General features: G+C 39.5%; 1 protein-coding gene across 1 annotated transcript in view; it reads left to right on the forward strand.

Moving 5' to 3' along the window:
* The window catches only part of Fry (furry homolog (Drosophila)), a 291,396-nt gene that overhangs the window by 172,634 nt on the left and 97,474 nt on the right, over positions 1–21,288 (forward strand). Inside the window, exons 23-31 of the mRNA XM_013027318.1 lie at positions 430–554; positions 2,828–2,885; positions 3,771–3,862; positions 4,182–4,354; positions 6,363–6,523; positions 8,295–8,405; positions 11,149–11,303; positions 19,344–19,443; positions 19,639–19,810. Of these exons, the coding sequence (XP_012882772.1) occupies positions 430–554; positions 2,828–2,885; positions 3,771–3,862; positions 4,182–4,354; positions 6,363–6,523; positions 8,295–8,405; positions 11,149–11,303; positions 19,344–19,443; positions 19,639–19,810 (1,147 nt within the window). The remainder of the gene's footprint in view (positions 1–429; positions 555–2,827; positions 2,886–3,770; positions 3,863–4,181; positions 4,355–6,362; positions 6,524–8,294; positions 8,406–11,148; positions 11,304–19,343; positions 19,444–19,638; positions 19,811–21,288) is intronic.

The following is a 21,288-nucleotide window of genomic DNA, read 5'->3' on the forward strand; positions in this document are numbered from 1 at the left end:
TGGCAGGAGGGGCACAGAAGAGAAAGAGAAGATGAGAAACTTGCTGAAGACCACAGGCTGATGATGATGTCCATATTAGTGTCTTACATTCCCCATTTCTCTCACACCTCACCAAGTATTCACCTTTAAGCTCTGCTTTGATTCGATTACCTTGTTAATGATGGTGACTTAAACAGTTAGAATAAACAAGCATAAGTGCTGTTTATTTTTCTTTAGAGTTTGTGTCTAAGGTGTGAAATCCCTTCATTGTTCTGTATGAACTTTGTATGTCCACCCGTTTCCCTCCCCTACCCCCCACCCAAAAAATGATGGCAGTGCCCTTGGGATGTGGCTCAGTCCTTGAAACTGTTATAATGGAATCATTGCATGATGACAAGGAACATCGGTTGCTGTGTTACCTCTTTTTCACTTCTAATCAACTTGTTTCAGGCCATCGGTACCCCATCCGTGGGCGTTCTGTTAAAGCAGTTGGTGCCTTTGATGAGACTAGAAAGCATTGAAATCACAGAGTCCTTAGTCCTAGGATTTGGGAGAACAAATTCCCTTGTTTTCAGGTACAGTAGTCCTCGTGTTCTTCTAAATCATCCATGCCGCTGCTGTTGTTGCCTTTCTTAACTTGAGCTTGTGTGTATATGTCAGCATGAGCCCAGAGAGCTGATCGGCCAACCACCAGCTCTTTATATCCTCCTCAGTCCATGTGCGTGCACACAAAGAAACATTCCTTATATCTGTCTCACATTTCCCTTTAGGCATTCTGATTTTACCTCCCGGATTTGATTTCACTTGCAAGCTCTGTCCTAGATAACTATAAACTAGGATAATACCTCATCTATCCTCAGTTAGCCAGGCTGATCAGAGGCCATCACATTGAAGTAAAAATAGTGTGTGATCATCAGCCATTTACACAGCAGCCTCTGAAAGGGGGATCATGGCTTTCTGCCATCCTGAATTTTGTACCTGCAATCAAATTCTATTTGAGACAATGTGAAAGCCTTCTGAAAGGGATCATATAATGTTGCGTCTGATAACCTCAGCTTAAAAAAGTCTCTATGGAGAGAACAACATTTTTCATGCAAAGAGAAAGGGGCCAGCCCCAAATGTCTGTGAGAAAGAAACTCTATTTGAAAAATAAAGATTAATGAGATATTTTAGACACAACTAAAAAAAGCTCCTATTGCATTATTCACTTGTTAGAGTCAGATTTTTATCCTCCAAAGTATAATAATCGTGGCTTCTCATTACTTGAGTGCCATCCAGCCAGAATTTTACTCTAGTTTTATTAATTTGTTATAACTAACCATCACATAGACATACTTTAAGGAAGGTAACGACAATTCCTAAAATCCCTAAAATTCTTTTCCAAAGAATACAAAGCTCTTTTGCATATCTTTCCTTAGTAGGCAACATTCACTTGACCACAGCCACATAATTCTGGAAAACATGGTGTCTCTTGGCCTCAATTTTTTCAACCCTAAAACTGGTTTAACAAATAAAAAATACCACATTTCTGTAATAAATAACAGCATCCATCTCAGATTTGTTGAGAGGACATAGTACATGGGAAGGTGCATGAATAGAATATTTGGTAAGTAGTAGCTGTTGGGTAGACTATTTCTTTTTTTTTTGGTGGGGGGGGCAGTCTTGGGGCTTGAACTCAAGGCCTGAATAATGTCCCTGAGCTTCTTTTTTTACTCAAGGCTAGCACTCTACCACTTGAGCCACAGCACCACTTTCGGCTTTTTCTGTTTATGTGGTACTGAGGAATTGAAACTGGGGCTTCATGCATGCTAGGCAAGCACTCTGCCACTAAGATTTCATTTCATTCATCCCATCCTAAGATTTCAAGTTTTAGTGAGGGTCCGATCGTGGGGCCTGAACTCTGGGCCTGGGCGCTGTCCCTCAGCTCTTCACTCAAGACTAGCACTCTACCACTTGGGCCACAGCGTCACTTCCGGCTTTTTTTTCAGCTTATGTGGTGCTGAGGAATCGAACCCAGGGCCTCTGGCATGCAAGGCAAGTGCTCTACCACTGAGCCACCTTCCCAGCCCCCAAGATTTCATTTTTTAAAATCAACTCTGAGCCGGATCCTAGTGGCTCATGCCTATCATCCTAGCTACTGAGATCTAGCTGAGATTTAAAGATCAAGGTTCAAAGCCAGCCCAGGAAAGAAAGTCTATGAGACTCTTATTCCTAGTTAATCACCTAAAAAGCGAGAAGTGGAACTATGGCTTCAGTGGTAGAGCGCTAGCCTTGAGCGGAAAAAGCTGAGAAACAGTATCCATGCCTGGTCCAAGTCCCAGTAGCAACATTAGATAGACAGGCAGGCAGGCAGACAGACAGACAGACAAACAGACAGAAATTAATTACTATGAACCCCAAAGGTAGTTCCTTAGTACATGCTTCTTTCCCTCTAATTGGACCAAAAGCTTTTCACGTGTAGAGATTCTACTTCATTTACTTTCAATTTCATATGGTAAATTTCCTTGAATTTAGTAGCTACTTGGAAAATGCTATTGTATTGTTCAGACAGGTTGTTTTTTGTTGTTAATTGCCACAGAGATCTCCAGACCATCAAATCAGAATTAAATAAACAAGTGTATTTTGACCCAAAACTATGTTCATAGCACTGGAATGAAGATCAATAATGAAAAGTATAGGTCAGTGTGTGTTTGTAGTTCCCATAGGATTGGGAAAGGAAGTGGTCAGGGGAGATTTCTGACAAAAGACAAGTGAAGAATGAAAACTATTTAGATGTAAATGGGTATATTTTCTGATACATTTTCTGCCAAAAACAATGAATTTAAAATGTGACCTCTTTCCTCAATAGAGAATTGGTAGAAGAACTCCATCCCTTAATGAAGGAAGCTCTAGAAAGAAGACCAGAGGTAAGATTTAGAATTTAAATAATGAAGGCTTGGCTTATTTTGGTGGTGGTATGAATTAAATCAAACTTGACAGTTCCCTATTTAAAATATATATATATATATATAAAGACACCTCAATAGGTCTTTAACAATAAAATTTAAAATTTTAACTCCTGTCATGTTTACTGCTTTTTACCATTTGTTTAGCATAATATGGTTATTATTTTAATGGATTTTATGCCCTAAATGTACAAATACAAAACAACTTATGTGGGCATGTCTATGTTATTGCATTCATTCACCAAGGTTGGCGTTAAAGTTTAATTTTTTTGTTATCTTTTTTTAACCTGGAGCCAATGGCCAAGAGTATCATTTATCTCATTTAATATATAATACCCTTTTCAACATTATTTCCCATGAAGTGAATCCATTTCAGAATTTATTTATAATGTACCAAGACTTTTATAATAAGTAAATAAGAAAAGTGAAAAAATGCTCCCTATATAGTAGATATGAAATAAGTAGATAATGATCCAGTAGCAAACATTTAACAGTTTTAGAACAGAAAATATTATCTTGTGAGCACACTTAGTGGATATTCTGAGTCCCCTCTCTTTCCACTCACTTCAGATGCTCAGCCTTTCAGCAGATAATGGGAGTCGCTGGGAAATGAAGCTTTATACTTCTCAACATTTCCATCTTATTCACATTTATTGACCCACTTAGAATCTCCCTTATAATCACTTATAAGCCAGTAATAGCAAGCAATGCCTTTAATGGTTAGGAAGAAAGGGAAATGCATGTCTTATGTTTTAAAAAATTATGCCCTTCTTTGAAAGTTACCCAAAGCACAGTTTATGTTCTTTTGCCCATGGCTCTCAAGCAGTGTTCCCTCTTCCCACACAGAACAAGAAGCGTCGAGAACGACGAGACCTGTTACGGCTACAGCTGCTTCGAATATTTGAACTTCTGGCTGATGCTGGTGTAATAAGTGACAGGTGGGATCAAAATTCTGCTAAATTGATCTCGGCTCACTAAAGTAGTCATCTTGTCTATTTAAACCTCTCTTTGTCTTTTCCTTGAAATATATTTTTTAAGATTTTTTTAAGGGTGACATTATCCAAAAAGAAATGTACTTATTCCCTAACTTATCTAAGTTTGCCTTTTCTGTTTCATATCCTTTGTATACTGCATATAAGGATCAAATTTATTGTATGAATTCTAACCTTGTTTTTCTTGAAGCATATGCTGGCTACTTTGCTGTAAAGACATGTGGGTATTCTCGGCATCCTCTGAATTTCTTTCACTTTGTTCTAGCACAAATGGGGCCTTGGAACGAGACACCTTAGCCCTTGGAGCTTTGTTCTTGGAATATGTGGATTTGACTCGCATGCTCTTAGAAGCTGAAAATGACAAGGAAGTTGAAATTCTGAAAGACATCCGGGCACATTTTAGTGCCATGGTCGCCAACTTGATTCAGTGTGTTCCAGGTGCAGTGCTATTCCATTTCAAATTAATCTTTGAGCTTCGAAAAGCATTTGTGTTCCTCATAATTATGCTTTCCTCTTGAGTCCTTTGCAGTCTGCACCCAGGTCCGGGACAGGATGCTTTATGCATCTTGAAATTCTTGGAAATACACATGGGAACCGGTCACCCCATACCAAGTCACAAAGAGAGCAAGAGGAATAAAATTTGATTTTGTAATTGTCATTTCTTTTTTGTCGGTCATGAGGCTTGAACTCTGGGCCTGGGTGCTGTTCCTCAGTTCAGCTCAAGGCTAGCGCTCTACCACTTGAGCTACAGCACCAGTTGGTTTTCTGGTGGTTTATTGGAGATAAGAGTTTCACCCACTTTCCTGGGCTGGCTTTGAACCATGATCCTCAGATCTCAATCCTCCTGAGTAACTAGGATTACAGGTGTGAGCCACCAGTGCCCGACTGTAATTATCATTTCTAACTTTGTTTTTATCCTATCTAAATATGTCCTTATGTGATTTCCATAGCAAGAAAGCAATTCAGAAAAAATGTCATATTGTCTCTGTGCTAGCCTGTGTAGTTATAATTCCAGCACTGTTTACTCACTGTACTCCCATTAGCACACTAGGTGGACTTCTGTACTGATTAAAACACCTTACATTTCATTAGTTATATTACTGAAAGAACTTTCACATGACTTAGAAGATCATGACTGGAGGCCAATTTAGGAAACTCTGTGAGATGCCATCTCCAAATATCTAGCAAAAAAAATAGCTGGGCTGAAGGAGTGATTTGATTGGTAGAGGCCAGCCGAGTAAGCAGCTAAGCAAGTTTGAGTCCTTGAGTTCAAGCCCCAGTACTGGAACTACAGAAAAATAAAACCGAACACAACTATTGGTTTTGGCATAATTAAAAACAAGCTGCAATGCAACTAATATCATTATTATTTCATGTTATTAGCCTTCTTACAAGTCATTCTCATCTTTGATGATCCTAAATTGAGATTTGTGTTGATTCCTTCATTTCCAATAAGGCACCTTTGTTTGAGTTGGACAACTGACACCGCCAAGCTAAGCAGCAACAGTCAAGAAAACTCATTCTGTTTACATAGTACCCAAGTGAGAAGTCATAGTTTTCCTAGAGATCAATTAGAAAAGAGTGTTGGTAGGTCTCTTTGTCAATTTCAACTTCCTATTCTGAGTCAAGGTGTTACTGGCTGCAACTTGAGGAGAGAAAGAATACATACATGGGAAGGATAATCACTCTAAAACACTTTAAAAAGCCAGGTTTCATTACCCAAATAAGAAATAACTGTAGGGCCAGCAGTGACAGTGTATACCTATAATCCCAGTTACTTGGGAAGCAGAGGCAGGAAGAGCACATATTCATGGTTCAGTGAGACCCTCTCTCCAAAAAGTGGCTCAGTGGCAAAGTACCACATAAGCAGAAAAGGCTGGAAGTGGTGCTGTGGCTCAAGTGGTAGAACACTTGCCTTGACCTGAAGAGCTGAGGGACAGAGCTCAGGCGCAGAGTTCAGGCTCCATGACCGATCCCCAAAAAAAGACCAGGCATCTATGGCTCACACTTATAATCCTAGCTACTCAGGAGGCTGAGATCTAAGAATCGTGGGTCAAAGCCAGCCCCGGAAAAGGAAAGTCTGTGAGACACTTATCTCCAATTAACTACCAAAAGGCCAAAACTGGTGCAGTAGCTCAAAGTGGTAGAACACTAGCCTTGAACAGAAAAGCTCAGGGACAGTGCCCAGGCCCTGAGTTCAAGCCCCAGGACTAGAAAAAAAAAAAGACCCAAAAATATAAAATAAAATGGAACAACTGTGGAAAGGGGGAAGCACAATGGTAGAGAATGTGCTTAGCCTGCAGATGGTAGGTATAATTCTCAACACTAAAAGAAAAGAAAAAGTAAGAAAAATTAGAATTAGTAAACGAAATTGTTTTTCAGTTCAAAGCCTGAGAATTGGGTGTAATTGTGATATGACTCTCCAATTCTGTGCTGCTCTCCCTAGTTCACCACCGAAGATTCCTCTTCCCTCAGCAAAGCCTGAGGCACCATCTCTTCATCCTCTTCAGCCAGTGGGCAGGACCCTTCAGCATCATGTTCACTCCTCTGGACCGTTACAGTGACAGAAATCATCAGATTACACGATACCAATATTGTGCCTTGAAGGTAGGTGCTTGTTTTCCTCACTCATTTCCCAGCCTGAGGCTCTTCGTCCTTAAACAAACACCATCCCTTCAAAATAAAGTAAAAATAATAGGCCATGATGCAAACAAGTAAGTGCAGGTGCTGAAACTCAAATACCCACCCCCGCAGAACACACATAAATAGACATAAATTGATTTCAGAAATTCCAAACATATAAATAAAAATGAGTGAACATGTGCATATGTAAATAGTCCACTTGAGCTCATAACTGAAAAAACAGTGTTCTCTATTTCCACTTGTTGCCAATGCTTCTCTTCTCTGTAAACCATATGGTTTTGTTCATTTAACTCTTAAGTGGCTAGCTTCCTTACCATTTAAGTTCCATCCTAAAAAAAGAAACAGATGTCACCTCAAGTTCAAGATCAACAAAAGCCACATTCCTGTTTTAGTACCTCCTACCCTAGCACACATCCACAAATGAATTTCCACACTATGCATATGGTTCAAAATCCTCCCGGCATAGTCTTACAGCCTACTGATGCCCTTTAGAACAGTGAGTACCATGCCATCTTACTCATGTGCACTGTAAGTTGCTGTTTGGGGTTAGCTTTTGACATCCATAGGGCCTATAAAATTTGTCAAAATTATTATATGGGAACTCTCTTAACCTGATAAAGAGTACTGCATTAGAATGAAAGTATTCCCAGTTGCTCTGAAATCAGGCAAAGATGTCATCCAGGGGTCTGCCAAGGACAAGTTAGTCAAGATCTGCTTTTTATCCTCTTTTCTTTTCCTCATTCCTCCCTGCCTTAAAGGAACTAAAATTCATACACTTTCTTTTCTTTTGATGAAGAATCATAATGATTTTATCCCTATACTTTACAGTTTGTCAGTTCATACATGAACTCACTATTAGTCCTAAAAGCAAATTTTAGCCAGGCACTGGTGGCTCATGCCTGTAATCCTAGCTACTCAGGAGGCTAAGGTTTGAGGATCATAGCTTGCAATCAGCCAGACCAGGAAAGCCCACGAGACTCTTATCTTCTATTAACTACCTAAAAGCCAGAAGTGGAGCTGTAGCTCAAGCGATAGAGTGTTAACCTTGAGCAAAAAAGGTAATGGATAGTGCCCAGTCACTGAGTTCAAGCTCCAGTACCAGCACAAAATTTAGTTAATTAAAGCAAATTTTAAACAGCTAAATTTATCTCAGTTACTTGAAACTATTGAAAGAATCTTTATTTGAAATATTGTAAAATGACTATTTGCTTTAAAGTAAATTTTATCATAAATATTTGTTATAAACCTAAAAGCAAATATTCACAAAGCTAAAGTGAAGAAATTTTAGATTTTATAAAAAGAAACAAATTGGAATCTGGTGGGATTTTTTTTTAAACTTGATCTAAGAATTAAACCAAGGAATTCTTTGAAAAATTGGAGGAAAATCTGTTTTTAAGAGCCACCACCAGCCAGGCACCGGTAGCTCACGCCTGTAATCCTAGCTACTCAGGAGGCTGAGATCTGAGGATTGCGGTTCAAAGCCAGCCCAGGCAGGAAAGTCTGTGAGACTCTTATCTCAAATAAACCACCAGAAAACTGGAAGTGGCACTGTGGCTCAAGTGGTAAGATGCTAGCCTGGAGCTGAAGAGCTGAGGGACAGCATCCAAGCCCAGAGTTCAAGCCCTATGACTGACAAAAAAAAAAGAGCCACCACCATCTCTCAATCTGATAATTATGTTTGGTGAAGTCAGTTGTATATGGTTTCCTCTCCATGTTTTGTTGTTTTCATTTACAGGCAATGTCAGCGGTGTTGTGTTGCGGGCCTGTTTTTGACAATGTGGGCCTTTCTCCAGATGGCTACCTCTATAAGTGGCTTGACAACATCCTGGCTTGTCAAGATTTAAGAGTAAGTAATACTTGTACACAGGGATGGGTGGGAGATCGCAAGGGGAGGGGAGGGGAGAGGGAGAGGGTGACAGGAGTGAATAAAAGCCATGATATTTTTAGGAAGAGCATAATGAAACCCAGTAAAACTGTTAAAACAGGAGGGAGGTGGTTAAGAAAGATAATAAACCAAATAATGGTACCTATAATCCTGGCTACTTCAGGGGGCTGAGATCTGAGGATCACAGTTTGAAGCCAGCCTAAGCAGAAAACTCTTTATCATCAATTGACTACCAAAAAGCTGGAAGTAGAGCTGTGGCTTAAGTTGGTAAAGTCAAAAAAAGCTTAGGATATGAATTCAAGCCCTAGGATGGGCACAAGAGAAAAGAGAGGAGGGGAGGGTCCTAGAAGGGGTGAAGGTATATTAGAACAAGTCTCAGTGCAGAGCACATGATTGAAAGCATGCAAGCTTTGTTCTCTATCCCCAAGTAGCATTCATCATTAAGTGATAAATAATAAAAAGATATTTTTTAAAAATGTCCTTCCACATAGCCGGTGAATCTGACAATAAATAACAATGGAAACTGGAAAATGTTTCTTACTAAAGAATAATGAAAATACTGAATGCTAAGTTTGTAGCCTATAAATAAAGCTTGCTTAGAATGAAATGTACTTAATTAAATACAGAGACTAAAAACAAGGCTGATGATTATCAGTGACTAAGCATTTACCACAGGAAATTAGAAAAAGAATAATAGCACACCAAACTCAAAACAGTACAACAAAGAAAATACAAATAATACCAGAAATTAACAAGGGTAATGAGTTTTAAAGTAATACTAAAGCCAAACGTTCAAATAGTTAAAATTTGTTAAGAATAATAAAATTCATACATCCACAGAAAATTCATGGTGGAGGGGAAATAGAAAGGGAACATTTCTCAGATTAAAACTGAAAGAAAATACATGACTTTCTTTGGTTGATAAACTTGAAAAATGTGTATAAATAAATTCCTAGGAAAACACAACAGAAGAAGAAAAAGAAAATCTGCATGATCACATAAATAATAAATAAATTGCATCAATAAACTGAAAGTCTTAAAGAAAGGGAATATTAAGACCAGATGGTTCCACTGATGAATTCTACCAAGCATTTAAGGAACAAATTGTACTAATTAAATACCAATTCTTAAAACACATGAAAAGGAGAGATACGCAAACATACTTTATGGGACCAACTAACCTTGACAATCAAACTGGACAAGGATGCAACAAAAAAGAAAATGATTTCATTGATAAGCATAGACACATAAACTATAAAATGGGAAATTAAATTCAGTGACAATTTATTTTTATTTTTATTTTTTTTTAATTTTTTTTGGTCAGTCATGTGGCTTGAACTCTGGGCTTGGGTGCTGTCCCTACACTCTTCAGCTCAAGGCGAGCGCTCTACCACTTGAGCCACAACGCCACCTCCAGTTTTCTGGTGGTTTATTGGTGATAAGAGTCTCATGGACTTTCTTTGTCCAGGCTGGCTTTGAACCCAGATCCTCAGATCTCAGCCTCCTGAGTAGCTAGGATTACAAGCATGAGCCACCAGTGCCCGGCTAAATTTTTTTTTTAAAAAATGAAGCCAGGCACCAATGGCTCACACCTGTAATCTAACTACTCAGGAAACTAAAGTCTGACACAAGTCTGATTTCTAGCCAGCAAAAAGCTGGGGTGGCAGTATGACTCAAGGGGTAGAGTGCCAGCTTATATTGAAAATTCTAAGCAAGATTAAAAAGCCTTAAATTCAAGCCCAGTTAGATACTGGTACCAAAAAACATGACTCATGATCAACTTGGATTTAGTCAAGAATTTCAAAGTCAGCTTAACATTCATATATCTGCCAGCTCACTACTACATTAATCATATGAATAAAATCATCAAGGGAAAATATCATGTGATCATCTCAATAGATACAGAAAATATAGCTGATAAAATTCTTTGTTTATTCATGAGAGAAACTTGCAAAACAAAGAATATTAAAGAGTGTCCCTCAATTGATAAAAGGTATCTTTATAAAAACACTCTAATATACATTGATCATCTATGGTCAATGTATCTTATGTAAAAATTGAACCACATAATTTGAAGGTAGGGATAGGAAGGGGACTAATGGTAAAGAACAAAAGAAGGGGTGATATTGACCAAGATTCATGGTAATAATAAGCTGACATATGGAATTGTAACCTCTTTGTACAACTCCTTGATGATAATTATTGTTTTAAAAACACCCTTTAGTAAACATCACACTTAATATTTAATATTGAGTATTAGAATGAGATTAGAATGACCCAAGGAAACCCACTTTTACCACCTCTTTAAACCTTGTACTAGAGAACAGATCTTAGGCAGTGAATTCAAAATGAAAAGATGAAAAGAATTAAATTGGCACACACCCACAGAAAAAATTTTCAGAAACATTTAAAATACAAATAAAAACCTGCCAAAAAAATCCTTTGCCATCTTTTCAGAGTTGAAACATGAGAATGAGTGACTCCTATATAACAAACAGACTTAGAATCTATTTGTTTTATACATTAAAATTTTCAGATATAACATTGCCTCTTTTTAATGAATGGCATAAAAATTAATCCCAATACTCAGTCTCCCCTTACATTTTACTCAGTATATGTTAGCCAGAATTGATCTTATGTTTTCCCTCTCCCCTAGAACAACCTTTATTTAAATCTATATTATTCCTTTGCCCCCTATATGCAGGTTCATCAACTTGGTTGTGAGGTGGTTGTCTTGCTGCTGGAACTTAATCCTGACCAAATAAATCTTTTTAATTGGGCCATTGACCGATGCTACACAGGGTCCTTCCAGCTTGCATCTGGGTGCTTCAAAGCCATAGCAACTGTGTGTGGAAGCAGGTATGAATTGCTGTACCTAGTGGTGAATGGTGAATATATGAATGATTGCAAACCAACTGATTTTTCAATTGTCTGAGCAGAGTACATGCTGTGAGAAAACAAAATGCCCCAAATAGAAACTACTACTCATAAGTTTACAGTTACATTAATTTTTCTTGTTTAATCAGAAGAGATGAATTGTTGTTGCACCCTTCCTTTGAATTGCCCAGAAAGTCACAGTGAAGTATGAGTGCACAATTTAAAAAGAAGAATCATTAGTCAGGTACTGGTGGCTCATACCTATAATCCTAGCTACTTGGGAGGCTGAGATCTGAGGACCACAGTTCAAAGCCAGATCAGACAGGAAAGTCCATAAGACTCTTATCTCCAATTAACCAGCAAAAAAGCCAGTGAAGGTGTGGCTCAAGTAATAGAGAACTGTCTTTGAGCCAAAAAGCCAAGAGACAGTGCCCATGCCCTGGCTCAAGTCTCAGTACTGGTACACACACACACACACTCTCTCTCTCTCTCTCTCTCTCTCTCTCTCTCTGAAGTAATTAAAGAAATACCTAAAAATGTTGGGTGGGGGGCAGATGGGAAGGGATGGGAAGGGGAAACAAAGGAGGAAGCAACAATGCTTGATAAGAAATGTACTCATTATCTTGTCCATGTAATTGTAACCCCTCTGTAAGGTATTTTCACAATATAAAAATAAAAATAAATACCTAAAAATGTTTGTGACAGGTGTGAATGAAAAACCACTCAGCAATCTGTAGACCACATCAATCCAGGAAATAGCCTAGTGTTTAAGTCCCCTTCGTATCAAGCTAGAAAGGAAAATAAAAGGTAATGAGTTACCTTAGAGTTTATAGATGTTTATAGGTGTTGAGGATTAAATACAGGACCTCATGCAAGCTGACCTCGTTTTCTACCTCTGATCTATATAAAGAATGTAGTAAAGCTGATTCAGCACTGTGACCTACTAAGTGAAATAACTTCATAGCCAAGGTGAAAGGGTTAATGAAGATTCCTCAGATTTCACAAGTTGTCCCTAAGGAAGACTTGCATATTAGGAATATTTAGAAAATACAGCTGGAGCATTATTTTAACAGATTTATGTAGGCCGTGGATATTTTTTACCTTTTAATTAAATGTTGCATTTTAAACAGTTATCTTGAATTCCTAGATCAAGAGAATCAAAGGAAATTAATATAAAAAACTCCAGTCCATTATAGGTCTAGATTAATATGAACAATATCTTTGAGGGCATCTATTTTTCAATAAACGTAAAATGAGCATGTTGTTTAAAGAGACAGGCTTTTCTATAAAATGTTTACCTTTCTGGTATCACAATAGTTGTAACTTTTTATGACTAAAGCTTTTCCTATAATGTTAGTAGTGGAATTTGTGTTATATATTTGAATATCCATTAAAAGTTACAATAGATGCCGGGTGCTGGTGGCTCATACCTGTAATCCACTTCAGACCTCCGGAGAGGGAGACAATCCATCTAGGCACAGACAGTGAAAAGTGAACAAAAGAAGTTTATTTACACTATTTACACCAGAAAAGGGTCCTGCAACTACCCTGTCCTGGGCTAGATACCCAGAACCAAGAGCAGCCTCCACCACCAAACCTCCAATAGGCAGCCCTCAACCCCCACCCCCCCACACACACACCTTTATTAGTCTGCAAACCTCCAACCCCAGACCTCCAGAGCTCCAAACCTTCAAAGGGGAAGGCTTTTCCCTTTCTGCCCTTCCTCCTCCTCCGCAGGCCTCTCTACTCTCCACAGACCTGCCCTGCTCTGTTCCAACAGGCTTTCCCCTCCATTCCTCCCCTCTCCTCTGTTGCTCTCCCTTCCTACCCCAGGACTCCCAGTCTTTCCTCTCCTCTCCTCAGGACTCTCCTCTCCTCCCTCCCGACTGTGTTCCCCCTAACCTTCCCCTAACCTCTCCCCAAGCCTGGGAGCACACAGCCTACATATACCCAGATAGGCTGGACCCCTCTCCCACTAATGGTTTCAATCCCAATAGGCAGCTGGCCATGTAGGACTTGACACCCCACCCCTCCAGTAGCACGCCCCGCCCTTTTCAGTGGCGTGCCCCACCCCTTTCGGTGGCATGACACACCTCTCCAGTGCCACATCCCATGGGGCGGTGACGTCAGCCTCTCAGTGCCCTCCCCTGTCCCAGGGCCAGGTCTGAGGAGCGGTGAGGTCGCCTCTTGATGCCCCGCCCCCTCCAGTGGCTGGGCCATAGGGCCATGCTGACTACTGGCCCATGCTGATTATTGGAGACACCAACCCACCCCCCACCCCCCACCCCCATTATTACATAATCCTAGCTACTCAGGTAGTTGAGATCTGAGGATCTTAACCAGTTCATACATAGATTGGATTACACCAGGACTCCAGCAAGTTTAGAAATAAGACCAGGAGAAATGAGAGCAGAACTTATGGATCTAACCAGCCAGGCAAAAAAGTCCCCATGAGACTCTTGTCTCCAACTAACCACTTAAAAACCAGAGCTGTGGAGCTGCGGCTCCCTGAGCAAAAAGAGCACAGGGACAGTGCCCAGGCCCTGAATTCAAGCCCCATGACTGACAAAAAAAAGTTACCACAGATGACAGTAACTTATCTGACTTTCTACGAAGTTTGATTACTTGATATAAACCTTTTTTAAAATGTTATCTATCTCTTGGACAATATGGAAATGATGCTGTTACAAATATCTCTTTAGAATATTTTAATTTCAAATATTTCAGTACTCTAAAAGTCAAAGTTTATTCACATGACCCTTAAAAGAGTCATAATCTATGGTTTGAACCCTCTGTGTTTGATACAAATAAGAGTAATAAAAGTCCCCTCTTCATTCCCTTCCTCCCAATGACCTTGAACGATTGCAAGTTTATTTCATTGAATGATCATCTCATAAAATAATACACTGCACTCTTTTGACAAGTCTAGGTAACAAATATCTGCCTTACAAATATAGCAATTCAGCTTCATTTTCAGAAAATCTTAGGTCCTAGAACCTTTGTGTTCCATGTGTTTTGTTGGTGGTGGTGGTAGTGGTGATGGTCATGGGGTTTGAACTCTGGGCCTGGGTGCTATCCCTCAGCTCTTCAGCTCAAGGCTAGTGCTCTCCCACTTGAGCAACAGCACCACTTCCAGTTTTTTCTGGTGGTTTATTGAAGAGTCTCATGCACTTTCCTGCCCAGGCTGGCTTTGAACCACAATCCTCAGATCTTAGCCTCCTGAGTAGCTAGGATTACAGGAGTGAGCCACTGGCACCTGGCCCATGTGTATGTTTTAAGGTCACATCTTCCACTATTGTTCTCTAAGATCATTTCTCACCACAAGCTCCTGGATAAACTAGACAAGTCCCAAGCTAGGCTTAAGAATTATTTGCATTTAATGTGTGTGTGTGTGTGTGTGTGTGTGTGTGTGTGTGTGTGCACGCGTGTGTGTGTGTGTGCCAGTTCTGGGGCTTCAACCCAAGACCTGGGTGTTGTCCCTGAGTTTCTTTTTCTCAAGGCTAGCTTTCTACCACTTAAGCCACAGTACCACTTTCCTCTTTTTCTGAGTAGTTTATTGGAGATAAGAATCCCATGGATTTCCCTGCCCAGTCAGGCTCAAATCGCCATCTTCAGATCTCAGTCTCCTGAGAAGCTAAGATTACAAGCATAAGCCATTAGCACCAGCTGTATTTAATCATTTTCAACCTCTATTTTCAAGAGCAATTCCAGCAGTTTTCAGCTTTCACTGTTTTGGTTAGTTTCTGTCTTGGCTAAGACAAGGTATTTGCCTTATCTTATGAAATATGTTCCTGAAAAGTTATACATAAACTGACTCATATCTGCGATTTCTCATAATCTATACAGAAATGTCTACACATCATTTCCTGAAGCAAAAAACCCTTCTTGTAAAATAAATAATTACCTTCTCCTCTTCAAATGGGAATGATCATATACTAAACTTATTTTTTGAGAAATATGACAGTTTATAAGCAGATTTGTTTATTAAAGATCTCTTATAATTGAATTTAAAACACTTAAAAGATTGAATTTTGTGTAATACCCTTGTTAAATTCTGTTTTCTACCTTGAGTTTTAGCAGATATAACTGGCCATCTCGCATAGTTGGTATCAATCCCTGCATTCATCAGACATGGCACTGGGGAAGAGTTGTTTCTCTACGTTCTTCTTTCGGGTTTCTTTAGTAGAAGCAAAGGAAGATATGTATGACCTTGTACCTGTGTCTGCTGGAGAACTTAACCAGTCCATACACAGATTGGATTACACCCTGACTCCAGCAAGTTTAGAAATAAGACCAGGAGAAATGAGGGCAGAACTTATGGAAAAGCCAGCAATGTCCATTTTGAAGAATTTTGCAGAAAATATGCATGAACATTTCATTCACAATTGTGAAATGCAGCTAGGTACTGGTTACTCACACTTGTGAGGCTAGCTGAGATCAGAGGAGAGATTCAAAGCCTGCCCATGCAGGAAAGTCCATGAGACTCATCTCCATTTAGCCACCGAAATGCGTGAAGTAGATTTGGTTCACATAGTAGACAGAGCCACCAGCCTTTGAGAGAGAGAGAAAAAAAGCCACGCAAAAGCATGAAGCCTTGAGTTCAAACTCCAGTACCAGCACAAAATGGGAAAAAAAGTTATAAAACCAGCTCCATGTTACAATGTAGCACAAAAGAATAGCTTACCTTTCAGGCAGTTTTAATTAAAATCACTGTTGAGCTTCTGTGCTTGTAAGCTTCCCTTTAACTGCCACTGACATCAGAATGTAACAGATAAGAACATTTCAAACAAGCCTAAAAGGCTTCCCAAGGTTATGAATCAAGATAAACATTCCACTCCTTATTAAAAAGTACAGGCCCATTTCCAGTCACTAGCTTAGCTTGCCAGAGAGGGTTCCCACCCACCCTCCCACTCCCCCACTTAAGTACTTAAGAATTCAACTATTTCTATTTTTACCCTGCAATATATGAAAATATGTTTAGTAGATAGTCTCAACTTCTGTTGAAGATTAAAGTTTTTATTCTTTTATGAGCTTTTGTGTTCAAGGCTCTATTACTTGAGTCACAGATCCACTTCTGGATTTTTATGCGATTAATTGGATATAAGAGTCTCTTGGACTTTCCTGCCCAGACTGGCTTCAAACCATGATCCTGAGATCTCAGCCTCCTCGTAGTTAGCGTTATAGGCCTGAACCACTGTTATCTGGGAAAGTTTTAATTTTTAATTTTTGTTGAGCTTCTTTACAGGGGTGAATTATATTATTCTTTTGTTTCTTTTGCCTTGATTTGGTATATTAGCTAATTTAAATCAAACCTAGAAAATGAATTGCTATAAGTAGACTGCCATTTTTTACGGATTTAATATCCCTGGGTGAACAAGGTAGATTCCTGGATCCCAGTATGGTACTGGCACAGCGGCTGGGGAGTTGAGTTCTAGAAGTTGACTGCTTTGGGTTCAAAGTTTGCGTTGGCCTCTAAGTCAGATTGTGTGTTCTTGAGCAAATTACTAAATTACACTTGCAAAATAGTGATGATGGTAGAATAAGGCTTATACATAAAGCCCATCTCTTGGACTAAGGCCATTGACCAAGAGGCACTCTGTGAACACCAATAATATTCACTAATTATTGGAGGAAGTGATTCTCTTTACCAGTGGATATAAATCTGTTTCTCCTCAGAACTCCTCAGTCAGGCTGGGCTTAGTTGTTTCATCTTAAGGCTATTTTTTAATCCCTTGTTTCATAATGTTTTTACATCTTTTTGAAATTTTTGTGTCATACTACCTCTCCTACTTATTTTATCATTTGGTTTTATTCTGCAAGATCACAGTTGTGGTGTTTTTTGTTGTTTTTTAATATGCTTACTACCTGTGTAGAATAATAATACTGAGCATAGAACTTTCCCTTTTTAAGCCTGTTATAAACATCTAGGTATAGATGTTTTATGTACACTTGAAGGGCATAGTAAAGAATACCAAAAACAAAAATAAACAACCAGCCGGGTGCCGGTAGCTCATACCTGTAATCCTAGCGACTCAGGAGGCTAAGGATCTGAGGATCACAGTTCAAAGCCAGCCCGGGCAGGAAACTCCATGAGACTCTTACCTCCAATAAAGTACTAGAAAGCCAGAAGTGGCACTGTGGCTCAAGCAGTAGTGCTCACCTTGAGTTGAAGAGCACAGGGACAGCACCCAAGCCCAGAGTTTAAGCCCCATGACCAACAAAAAATAAAATAAAATAGGGCTGGGAAGGTGGCTCAGTGGTAGAGTGCTTGCCTTGCATGCATGAGGCTCTGGGTTCGATTCCTCAGCACCACATAAGCAGAAAAAGCCAGAAGTGGCGCTGTAGCTCAAGTGGTAGAGTGCTAGCCTTGAGCTGAAGAGCTGAGGGACAGCGCCCAGGCCCAGAGTTCAGGCCCCACAACTGGCAAAAAATAAATAAATAAAATAAACGACAACAAAAAATCCCTTTCAGCCCAGGGACATCTGGGAATCAGTCTTAGCATTGGCATAGGCAGACCCCTTTGGCAAAAGACAGGGAAAGTCAGCTACCAACGCTATAGAAGATCACATGACACCCCAAGCACCCACTATTATACTGGTAGCTCAAGACACGGCCACATCATAGAAGTCTACGCAGCTGTTAAGAAGACTGAAGTGACCTTATCACATAAAAGCAAATCATCAAACAACACACAGGCAATATAATTACATTTATGTAGCCTGGGGGTGAAGCTCAATGGTAGAACATTTGTGAGGCCCTGGGTTCTTTCCCAGCATCACAAAAATAAAATTCATGTTTAATTTCCTGTGCATTTGGGGAAGGGTATTTAGATACACAAATATGTATGTATTCTTAGAAAAGAGACAAAACACAGCGGTTGTCCTCTTTTGGGAGGGGGTGGCCAATAAGGGGGGGGGGCAGCTGGGAGATAGGGTACTTCCATATCATCTTCCAGTCAATTCTCCACAACCAGAGTGCATGCTTCAGCCCTGGGTCTTGTTTGAATGTTTTAGAAGAAAAATGCATGCATGTATCACTAGTATCCAAATGTAAATATTTAAGTCATATTAAAAAGAAAAAAGTAGAGTCAAGCACTGGTGACTTTTACAGAAGCTGTCTTACTGCTTTGTTCTTATAATCCTTCAAAATGCTTTTCTCTTTGCCTGGAACCCTCTTTGATCTACAGCCACCATAGTCTGCCAGCACTTCAAAACTTGATTTCTTTATTTCCTTCTAAGAAAAGCCTTCCCAAGCCTATGTCTGTTGGGATTCTTGTCACCTGTTATGGATACTCCTTCTGGAACATTCACTCAAACCACACTGCTCCTTTGTTTCCCTTAACCAAACTGGAAGCCAGTCCTACTAATTTAGACATCTATATTTCACACATGGTTCATAATGACTGTTTTTTCATAAATGTATATGGATCAGTCCCAGCTATTCAGGAGGCTGAGACCTGAGGATCACAGTTTGAAGCCAGCTTGGGCAGAAAAGTCCATAAGCCACCTTATTTCCAATGAACTAGCACCCCCTCCCTCCCAAAAAGCCAGAAGTAGGAGTGTGGCTCAAGTGGTAGAGCACCAGCCTTGAGCAAAAAAAGATTGTATAGTTCTGAGCTCAAGCTCTAGTATTGGCACTACATGTATGAATGAATGAATGAATGAATTTAAATAGGTCAGATGAAATCATCAAGTCTATGAGTTAATGAGAAATGCAGCATACATTTTCTTTCCTGTCTTCTTATTTGTGTTTAGTTTTCATTAAAAATCTATTTGCATTAGATTGATTTTTGTGTTCTTCTACTGTGGCATTATAGTATTCTACTTTAAACAAAAAGTTGTTTTTTTTTTTCATTTCTTGTGGAGAGTGAGAGAGAGAAATGGGCAAAGGGCATAAAAATGTTACTAGCAAGCGGCCAGGGTCAGTGTGTCATCTAAAGTTGCGAGAAGTAATAATCTATCACCATTACTACCACACCATCTTACAAAGTATGCTGGTGTTTCTCTTTTCTTTTTCTTTTAGGAACTATCCCTTTGACATAGTCACACTGTTAAACCTTGTTCTCTTCAAGGCCTCTGACACCAACAGAGAAATCTATGAAATCTCCATGCAGCTCATGCAGGCACGTATCACTTATAGTCATGGACATTTTCCATCCTGAGTGCTGAATCCATTTGTTTGTATCTGCATATCATGAGTGAATACATGCCGAGTGAGAAGAGAAATCTATACCACTTCTCTTCTTCATGTGTCTACCCCTCGCCCTTTGACCCTACCCAGTTATGGTTTTTTCACACAGTGTCCTACCTCTCTGTAGATCCTTGAAGCAAAGCTTTTTGTATACTCGAAGAAAGTTGCTGAGCAAAGGCCTGGCAGTATTCTGTATGGAACTCACGGCCCACTGCCTCCTCTCTACAGCGTGTCCCTGGCCCTCCTGTCCTGTGAACTGGCCAGGATGTACCCCGAGCTCACACTCCCTCTCTTCTCAGGTACAGTGCTATTGTCAACAGTGACGTATGTGCTTGTTTCTTCTGCTCTAAATTCCAACATAGGTTGCTAAATTGGTACATCACAATTGTTGTGGCCTAAATCCAGTTACAAATGAAAGTCAACTCTAGAATGTATTTTAAATGTCAATTAAAAATTGATTATGTCACTCTAAGGTTACACATACAACAGATACAAAGATGGCTAGATTCACACAAATATACACTATATTTACATTGTATATTTACATTTTAATTGCTCAAAGGGATTAAATATGGCAGTATAACTTAGAATGTCTATGCTGGCTTATATAATAGCAGGGAATTGTTCGGTGATGGTTGTGGTGGTGATGATGTTTTGCAGCTTATATGTTGCCTATAGTGGAATTCTTGGCCCATTTTTAAAACAATCTTCATGAGTAACTTTTGTTAGTTAAATTCTTTCCCAAGCATGTATATTCCCTTACTCAAAGGCAGACTGTAGTCTCTTCATTTCCCTATCTCTGTATCCCTGACCCAACCCATCCTCTACATTGCAGTTCAGCCTGTATGCTAACCCAAGTTGATACAGTGTCTTTCCATTGATACTTCCCTGCCCCATTGCCCTAAAATATTTTTTAACAATAATAGCTTCCACTTAATGAGCTTATTGACACATACCAGACTCCTGTCTAAACCCTTTATGTGTATGCTATTTCTCATCTACTCTTTTCAACTTCCATGTGGTTTAAGGGTTACACCCAGAGCCTGGCCCCCCTCACCCTGCATTTCACTAGCTGTTTAGCCTTGAGCAGATCACAGAATCTCTAAATTCTATTTCCTTATCTATAATAATGAGAACCACCACAGAGGGATTAAGGATGACAATGAGCTAATGAAGCAAGGTGTTGACCTAGTCTTAGCATGCAGTTACTACAATCCAACACCACCGTTTACTATCAACACCACCATCACCACCACTACCAACATCATCACCAACACCATTACCACATCACCATTTCCACCATATCACCATGGTCCTTACCACCAGTACTACCACCATCCCCACCATTACCAATATCACCATTAATCTCAGCACTAACACCATCACCATTATCACCATTACCACCATTGTCACTACTATCACCAGTACCACCACCATCATCACTAATACCATTATCAGTACCACCATTACAACACTTACCACTACCACCATTATCACCATGATCCTTACCACCTTTATTTCCACCATTACCAACAACACTCTATATCACCACTACCACCACCACCACCGCCACTGTCACCAACACCAACACCAGTATCATCCCTAGCTTACAAATGAGAAACTGATGCTTAGAGTTGTCAAATAATTTGTTCAAGACAAGACAGAAAGTAATTAAGCCAAAATTAAATGTAGTTCTTTCTCCAAAGCCAGTGCTATAAGATTGGAACTTCTGAATTTATTTTTAAAGTCCTTCTTTTCTTATTCTTTTCATCCAACA

This window comes from Dipodomys ordii, unplaced genomic scaffold (assembly GCF_000151885.1).
Source record: "Dipodomys ordii isolate 6190 unplaced genomic scaffold, Dord_2.0 Scaffold102, whole genome shotgun sequence".
NCBI lineage: Eukaryota > Metazoa > Chordata > Mammalia > Rodentia > Heteromyidae > Dipodomys > Dipodomys ordii.